Genomic DNA, 9,604 nt, shown 5'->3' on the forward strand with positions numbered 1-9,604 from the left:
GGATGAAATTTCACAGTCCTTTGCCGAATTTTATAAATCCCTATACAAAAACACCGACACCTGTACAGACGACAAAGAATTGGCGCAATTTTTAAGGGACATTAAATTAAGAGAGTTAATATGAGCCTATGGCAAAAGAGCTAGATGAACCAATCAATGAATGGGAAATACAGCAGGTAATCTCTACATTGAAAAACAATAAAAGCCCTGGGCCAGACGGGTACATAAATGAATTTTATAAAATGTTTAAAGAGGAAGTGTCACCTTTACTGTTAAAAGCTTATCACCATGCGTTACAATCTGGTACTATGGCCCCCTCTTGGAGGGACGCAACAATAGTAGTAATTCATAAAGAGGGCAAAGACTCGACCAAATGCCAATCATATAGGCCCATATCGCTACTCAACACAGACCTGCGGATATTAACTACTATTCTTTCAAAACGTGTCAATAAAATTATCACAAAAATTATTCATCCGGATCAAACCAAATCTAATGACACATCCAAAAGTAAAAGAAGACGAAGCAATGATATTATCCCTCGACGCCCAGAAGGCATTTGATCGAGTGTCCTGGCAATACTTATTTCAAACATTGAGACGATTCCAATTTGGCCCCGATTTCATTAAGTGGATACAAACATTATATTCCAATCCGCAGGCTACTGTTAAAGTGAATGGGGTTTTATCAGACCGATTTGTCCTAAAGCGCGGCTGCAGACAGGGTTGCCCTCTTTCACCCCTTCTGTTTGATATTAGTATTGAACCTTTGGCACAGCTTATCAAGGACAACGATAACATAAAAGGACTGACAATAAATGGAGAACAGCATAAATTATCACTGTACGCAGATGATGTGCTTTTATATTTAGCGGAACCTGCAACAACAATCCCAAACTTAAAGGATCTCATCTCCGTATATGGGTACTTTTCGGGTTATAAAGTTAATGTGGATAAAACAATGGCTATGGATATAAGTGGTGGAATTTCACCAACTGTGAAACTCCAGATTGGTTTCAGATGGCCTAAAGATGGCATCAAATATCTCGGCATCCAAATACCCCCATCATTAAGAAATTTATTCGATGCAAATTACAAAAGTTTGATTCATAATGTTGGTAAGGATTTGGACCGATGGGCAACGCTCCCCCTATCTTTGTTAGGCCGAATTGAGAGTGTACGCATAAATGTGCTGCCTAAGCTTCTCTATCCATTTCAGATGTTGCCTATTGATATTCCTAAGCCCACATTTGATAAATTGGACAGGTTAATTTCAAAATTCATATGGCAAGGAAAGCGGCCAAGAATCAGACTAAAAACATTGCAGCTATCTAAACCAAAGGGAGGGCTCAAACTTCCAAATCTAAGATATTACTTCTGGGCTGCGCAGTTAAAACCTTTGACAATATGGACCCGGGATTGTACACATACACGCTGGCTTAACATAGAAAAAAGCCTTTGTGCGAGGCCCCTACAGATCTTGCCTTTCTTAGATGTAGCCTTACGAGAAACTCAAATGGGCGAATGGACTAAAGTCACACTAACAATTTGGAGAAAAATCAAACTAGCATTTGGATTGCCCAAAGCAATTTCAGCATTAACCAATATTGGATTCATAAAGGATTTTGTTCCCTCCAGTTTAGATACAGGATTTAGAAAATGGTCAGAACATGGACTCGCTAACCTACACCAACTCCTGAAGGATGGTAGGCTTAAGTCATTCCAGCAGTTGAGAGAGGAATTTGAACTTCCCAACACAGATTTTTTCCGATATCTACAATTAAGGGACTTCCTAACGAAACATAAGGAATGGGATAAAGTTCTGGAGCCCACTCCAATTGAAGAGTTCCTGATGAAATTACAAACAGGAAATGGGGATAAGAAAATTATAGGCCGTTTTTATCAAATATTTTTAGGCATGAATTTGAACAATATGCTTCAAATAAAAGGGAGATGGGAAATTGAAATGAATATAGACATACCACAGGACATATGGGAAGAAATATGCACCGAAGCACATCTAGTGACCAACTCTAATAGCTGGAGGGAATTCAAATGGAAAGTGATTTCAAGATTCTTTCGTACACCAGAAATAGTGGCCAAAATGGGCCCTACACACTCGAATAAATGTTGGAGAAATTGTTGTACACATATTGGCAATCATATTCACATATTTTGGACATGCCCCAAATTAAAAATATTTTGGGAAGAGGTATTTCGGGCACTCGAAGATGTATTCGACCAAAATTTCACCAAAGATCCAAAAATGGCACTGCTGGGAGCAATACCAGAAGGCATTGATGGAAGAGCCAAAAAATATCTCTTACAAATATTGCTTACAGCAGCAATTAAATGTATCACAATTAAGTGGCTAAAACCTGAGCCCCCAACATACAATTTATGGATTGAGAAGGTATGGGAAATCTACCACATTGAACAAATAACCTATTCCATAAGACTCCAAAAAGACACATTTGTTAAAAGGTGGAGCCCTGCCATGATTGTACTAGTGCAGTGATCGGTGATCTGAGTGCTCTCATATATCCTGGATCATGCTTGTGTCTTTGTCTTCCTGACCCAGGTCACCTCTCTGGGCACGTGCACACATCCATACAGCACACACCCATACAACACACTCCCCCTCCCTTGCCTCCGACCCCTTACCACATTTATTATTATTTAAATTTATTTATTTATTCATTTTACTTTATTTTATTTTAATTATTTGGATTGTCTAGGTCTGTGTCCTCCCTTTCTCTCTGAATCCAATTGAAATTATATTTTAATATTAAGTCTTGTTTTTTTTCTTTTTTTTTTTTTTTTTGTTTTCTCTCTCCCCCTTGTTTTAAGCTGTAAGGTTTTTTTTTTAAACTATGAGACAGCTATAAAAATGGAAATACAGTGGTATAGAATGTTATTATGATTGTATAAGTTGCTAAAACTGCAATAAAATCTAAGTTAAAAAAAAAAAGTGTGGATTAAATAGCATAACTTTAAGATCGGAATCGGATCAGAAACGGAGCGGCAGCCAAAATGCGCCAGCGTCCGCCATGGGAATTTGAAATAAACAAAATGTCCACTTAAAATACCGTTATATTGCAGACATTGTCTCACTTTGGGGCCATTTAGGGCTCTTACCAAGGGTCCAAAGTTGGGTCACTAGTTTGTCACTTTGTGCCGTTCGAGGTCACAGTGTCTGCAGGTCAATCAGAGCAGGTTTTGATTTCATATTCTGCGATTAGGCACATATTCTGACCTATACCCCAAAGGAGGCCTTCTCAACCTCCAAATGTGGATCAAATTAGACAACGTGATAAAATACAAGTCACTTTGAATGTGTATGACATAATTAATAAGAAAATGTGCCTTATTTTGCCTAATTTGGCCAAGTTTGACCTGATTTTGCATTTTCCTACTGGTTGAGGCCTACTGTTTTGGTCTTGTTTAGGGAAGTGTGTTTTTTTTACTTTCCTAAAGCCCAAACAACTTGAAACTCACGACATTTAAACCATATAGTTGAGTGATGAATATGTTTGATTTTGGTGTCTCTAAACCCCTGAGAACCTTCTTAAAGAGACCAAAGTATTGTTATAAATTTGAATGGGAAGGGTATTGCTATTAGACGCCTGGCCTGGAAATTATCCCTCACTTCCCTCTTTTGACCCAAAGGATGACCAAAGGAGCTAAAACTCGGTACATCTTAAAAGAACAGTTCATGATGAATAACTGACAAGACTTTGTTGGATCTAGACCCTTGGGAACCAGTTTGGACACTACGTGCAAAAACATGGAAATATTTTCAAGTGTGGCAAACATGCCTTTGTTCCAATCTGCTTCATCTTTACAACATCCATTTATGTGTGTGAGAGGGTGTCACAGCCAAAATTTGCAAAGTGGAGATATAGCCTCTGATGTCCACTTCAAATACCCGGGGCCCTGCAGTAAAGTATGTGAAGTTGATTTGATTTGTCCACTTCACATGACTTACCGCAGGGCCTCGGGTATCAGTGGCGATATCTTTAAAAGGCCTTGTGCTAGGAGGCTGAAAATTCATCAGTAACACCCTTTCCCACTGATGAATAAATGCTGCAAAAATTAAGAAGTTTGGAACAAGTCTATTTTTGCCATATCAGCAGTTTTAATGTGAAACGTGAAGAAAAGAGAAACTTCATAACTTTGTTCTGGAATGTACTAGGATGCTGACATTTTGGCTGTGACACCCTCTCTCACACACAAATGGATGTTGTAGAGATCCAGGAGTTAATTATGCTTCTGAAATATAGCTTAATTGGTTGTGTATTCTGATGCCACTGGATTGGTTTAGAACTCAAGAGGAGAGTGTACAGGACCGAGAGAAGGCTGGAGTGGACAGTGCTCTGTAAAAAGTAAGTTTTATTTTTATTTTGTATTGTTTAATTAATAATAATAGTTAATTCCTTTTTTATTGTAAATACCTTTGTCCAATGGCAATACCCGAGCGATTGAGGATGGGGTTGTCCAATGGCAATACCCGAGCGATTAAGGATGGGATTGTCCAATTGCAATACCCAAGGGAGCCTGCCATCTGGTGGATAGATGACGGATTGCATTTAGGATCCCTAAAATAAGTCAAGTTTGACATATCATAACTCCGCGGGGGAAAGGGCCAAAGGTCCAGTTATCGGCCCCCTCAATCGGAGTAATGTCTAGTCATTTTGAGCCTTTTCCCTGATTTTTAGCACCCCGGGAAAGATAATCAAGGGAAAGGTTTAGATCGTCCAATTCGCAACTTTTAGCCCATTTTAAAATCCCTGAATTGGACTACTTTTCTCGACGGGACCATAAGTACAGGTAAGGCTCACTAGCACAAATAACACTGCTGTTTTAAATGTTTATGATAAAGTGGATCTATAAGTAACGTGTGATATGAAGTGAAATTAAATGGATGAGACACATCATTATCCGTATAATGATTTCTCTCACATTTAATTTCTACACTCTGGTTTCAATTCACCACCTCACCATCTGCGTCGCCAGTTTCCTCTACCTCGGTGCCTCCATAATGTACGTACGCATGGGTCAGAGTTTCCGTTCAGGTGCGCACATTCTCCCGTCAAGTTTGTTTTTATAGATCACAACGTTTGCGTGGGAAGTGGCGTACGCACATTTCAGGCCCCGTTTTGTGCGTATGGTTATAAATGAGACCCCAGGTCACTTTAAATAAATGTTTCAAAAAGTATTTTCCTTATCTATTAATATTTTATTATTTTCTTTTAATGATAAAGCATGCCAAATATAATTTTAATCTTTTCTGTTCATAGTTAACACGGATAAATTCACATGTTTAATTACATTTGTGACAAAGAGACAAAGAATTTGTTTTAATTTTATGATACCCAAGTATCATTGATGTTCTACCAAAGTAAAATATCTAGTGGTGGCCAAAATTTAATTTAAATTTTAAACCATATTAATATTTGTAGCAATATGTATAGTTATATGCAGAAGGAGGATTGAGGGTTGGCTTTGCCAAATTATATGTAATATCACCATAGACTGTATGAAATATGGACGTAGTCTCTGTGACGTTACCAGAAGGTTTCTGAAGAGCCATTGTGAAGCTCGAAGTGGGTGGCTCCGGCCATCACCATCTTGGCAGTGACGACACTGTTGTAAAGTTGGACATTGACATGTAGGTCTATGGGGATTGACTCGCTTTTGGAGCCAGCATCCAGTGTCCATTCGAAGAACTGCAGTTTTTGGCACTTCCGTGTTAGCTTCATTTCTTAGTACCGGAGGTTGCCATTTGATTATTAGTGGGCACTGCAGCCAATATCCATAAGCTGGTGTTTTGGGTCCCATTACAAAAAAATCAAAAAGTATTTTATACGAGACAATTCATGCAGACTCCTTCCTTAGACTACATTAGGCAGCACTGGGAAGAGGAACTGGACTCACAAATATCAGAAAGGTCTTGGCAGTTAGCAATCAGTCTGGTTCATTCCTTATCAAAATGCATCTGACTTTCACCAAATTGTCAAAACTTTTTTCAGGAGTAGATGAGAATTGTTTAAGATGCAGTCGTGATCTGGGCACCAATAGCCAGGTTTTTTGGTCCTGTCTGCAGCTGGAGGATTTTTGGACAGGGGATTTTAATACCCTTTCCAATGCATGGGTTAATGAATTCCAAACCTCTGACAGAGATATTCTGCATCACCATCTTATGTCTAGAATAAGATGGTGGATGACTAGAATGGCACTCGGAGAGCGCAGACCTCCGCCAATGTGCCTGAGAACGATTGCCCCCCCTCTCTGTTCAGCTTGCACAATCATCCACGTGTATTTTTGTTTATCTTGAGATCAGTTGTACGTAGCGGAGCATCGTAAAACACTTCATTCAAACTGGACAGAAACAAAATAAAACTCGCCTAAACCGTCGTCATCAGTCTTTCCAACAATCACCAAGTGTGCTTTGGTCGAACTCAACTGTAATTTCAACAAGTTTAATGTGAAAAAACAGTTGCTTGTTGTTTTCTGAGTGAGAGTTCTTCCAGTGTTTCTTTGTATTTCAAGTTTCTTCCATTGGATTATCTTATGTTAACCTGCCTGCCGGACTGGCTGCCTTTTTGTCCTAAGTAAGTTGCCTTAATTAAATCATTCAATTTTGACTGCTGCCTCTTCATCCTTCTCTGCATTTGCGTCCACTACTTAAACTTAAAACTTGATAGCGTCCTCAGTTACACTGTGAATGTATTATACCCAGACGTCTTAATGTTCTGGCTGATCGGAATCCTTAAAAAAATTCCGATCATGATCTGGATCGCCACCAAAATCTAATGGATTGTTCATTGTGCCACACCCCACCACTTCAAAAAAGGTCATTCAAGTCCATCCAAGTAATCCTGCTAACAGAAAGACAGACAAACAAACAAACGAACGCCGGTTAAAACACAACCTCCTTCCTAGGCCTTCGGCATTGGCAGGGTAATTATAGTTCTTAGAAAGAAAGAAAATCAGAATCGGCCAAGAAAATTGCAATCGGTGCATCTCTAGTTTTTATATTTAACTATGCAGTTATAATATGAATAAACACGGGAACAGGATGGGACGGGATTCATTCTTCTGGGATTGGGACGAGACAGGATCTTTTTTTTGACTCTGTCATAGGAGTGGTACAGGACGGAAGTTTTTTTGTGGCAGTGGGATGTAACAGGAGTGAAGATCCACTCACGTGTCACTCTCTAGTTTCATGCAAGAGGAGGAAAAAACACCAACCAGAAAGATTTTTTACAACCCAAAAGTCTTATTAATGTTCTCTATAATCGTCATATAGGTAATAATTGACCTTAAAAGCATTAATAGTAAATTAATCATATAAAGCCATTAGTTACAATTTATGAACCCTTTATAAAGAGTGCCAATCAATCAATCAATCAATCAATCAATCAACACAAAAATTATTCCTTAAAAAAGAGCATTATTAAATGTTTACATTAGAGATATGAATTTAATTAGATTAGATTTAATGTATTCTGTTAGCAGGTTTGGGTACCTTTTAAAAATCTTTATCTACCTAGGAAAATGCTATGCTAACTTTTTTTTAGGAATGCCCTGCTCCACACTCACACTAATACACAATACACTGATGGCCCATGAGCAGCGCCACTGAAGCAGTGCCTTCCCTTGTCTTGGTGATAAGGGAAGGTAAGTTATACTCTTTTGCTTTCTTCACCCAGATTTAGTCTGGCCGCCACTGCTTTGTTGAGATGATTTACATCACAATTGCAAATCATCACAACAAACTTGATCGATGGCTTTACCTCTATGTAACTGTTGTTGTAGTTTTGTAAAGTTCTATTGCTATGCTGATGACTTACCGCTATGTCAAAGACACGTCGGGCATCTGCAATGGCCTGCTTGAACGCCGAGCTTCCAGTACACCCGCTGCCTACATGAAAGCTGACCCCAATGACCTCTAAGCCAAGCTCTCCAGCACGTTCCAGCAGCTTACCAACTGACACCAGTTTGGCTCCAAACTTTGAACTGAGACTTCGGAGCGATTTGGAGTCGTCCACTGCGATGCGGAGTACCAGTCTGGAAAGTGATTCAAAAGTATTAATCAATACATTAACAATAATCTACACTAGAAGCAAAAATATAAGTAGTTGTTCACTTACTTGGCTTTGGCATGACAGAGAGAAATTTTTTGGAGTTCATCCTCACTATCAAAAGTCATCATATCTACTCCATGAGCACGGGCATATTTAATGTGCGACAGTGGTTTGGTTGTATGTGCGTTGATGATTCTGTCAGGTGTTACTCCGAGGGACAGGACCTGCTGGATCTCACCCTGTGTTAGACCAAAACATGTTTGAAATGAGCAAACTGAGAAGGAAACAACCTTTTACCATAACAAAGAAAAAAGAGAGCTAGATTATCTTTGAAATGCTTCAACAGTACCTTGCTGGCACAGTCGAAACCTATGTCCACAGCACTCATCATCCTCAAAACTGCTGCTGTGTTGTTGCACTTCACTGCATAGAAAGGCTTGACTCGAGGTAAGTTAGTAAGCCACCTGAGGTGTCTTTCATATATACTATCTAGATTTACCACATAGAATGGCTCTTCCTTGCCCTGAAAGAATAAAGCAAAGTTAACATTTTATTTTGAAAATGCACACCTCAAGAACCTCAACTGTCTCACAATACTTTCACACAATTACACAGAGATTCATAGTTAGGAAAACTTAAGTGACATGATATCTCTGATACTCACCACTGAACCAAGCTCTTTTATTTTATCGTCTGTGAAATCACTGATGGTTCTTCCATTGTCTAAAATGTCAATGTCACAGTTCTCAGGGGACAAAACATGCACGACTGATTCATTTGTAGTTTCTGGTGCTGCAAGGGATGACAAGCAGTAAAAGACAAAAGCATAGAATGCATTGATGTTTTAATTGATTCTTGTAAGGTGTCCTTGGGTGTCCAGAAAGGCGGCACTAAATAAAATGTATTATTATTATTATTATTATTAGAATTAATTAACAAAAATTGTTAATATAAGGTTACTGGATAACAATAAAAATCAGCTTTGTCTGTCTTTGTTTATAGATATTTATCTATATTATGCAGTTGTGGAAGAAGTATTCAGATCCTTTACTTAAGTAAAAGTACTAATATCACACTATGAAAATACTCCACTACGAAGATACTGTATATAGTTTTCACTAAACAGGAAGGGAGTGGAAAAATCTGAAAAGTAAATATAATGGAGTAAAAAGTACAAAATTTGCCTCTGAAATGTAGAAGTGTAAAGATAAATAAAATTGAAATGCTCAAGCAGCCTAAATTTGTACTTAGACAGTATTTCAGTAAATATTTATTTATTTACATTTCACCATTGAAATTATGCCATTCAAATAGTCATCAAAAATGTATCCATAACATTAACATGCCTCACACATTACATCACATTAAACATCACCCAGAAAAGTTTTTATTCTTACCACAGCTCTCCATATTTTGCAGCCCTGAAATTCTCAAATATTTTCAAAAGAGTATAATTATTGTATTAGCATCTGTATTAAACAGAACTGGAAGTAAGTTTGATAGCAAGTACTCACA

General features: G+C 38.2%; 1 protein-coding gene across 2 annotated transcripts in view; it reads right to left on the bottom strand.

Moving 5' to 3' along the window:
• LOC119502241 (ornithine decarboxylase-like) overlaps positions 1–9,604 on the bottom strand; it is a 29,819-nt gene extending 20,215 nt beyond the window's left edge. For both annotated transcript variants that reach the window (XM_037793094.1, XM_037793090.1), the window contains exons 1-5: positions 9,487–9,604; positions 8,754–8,881; positions 8,439–8,612; positions 8,156–8,328; positions 7,856–8,072 (exon numbers count right to left, since the gene is read on the bottom strand). In XM_037793094.1, coding sequence (XP_037649022.1) covers positions 7,856–8,072; positions 8,156–8,328; positions 8,439–8,612; positions 8,754–8,881; positions 9,487–9,499 — 705 coding nt within the window. In that variant the 5' untranslated portion in view covers positions 9,500–9,604. The remainder of the gene's footprint in view (positions 1–7,855; positions 8,073–8,155; positions 8,329–8,438; positions 8,613–8,753; positions 8,882–9,486) is intronic.

This window comes from Sebastes umbrosus, chromosome 14, assembly GCF_015220745.1.
Source record: "Sebastes umbrosus isolate fSebUmb1 chromosome 14, fSebUmb1.pri, whole genome shotgun sequence".
Lineage (NCBI taxonomy): Eukaryota > Metazoa > Chordata > Actinopteri > Perciformes > Sebastidae > Sebastes > Sebastes umbrosus.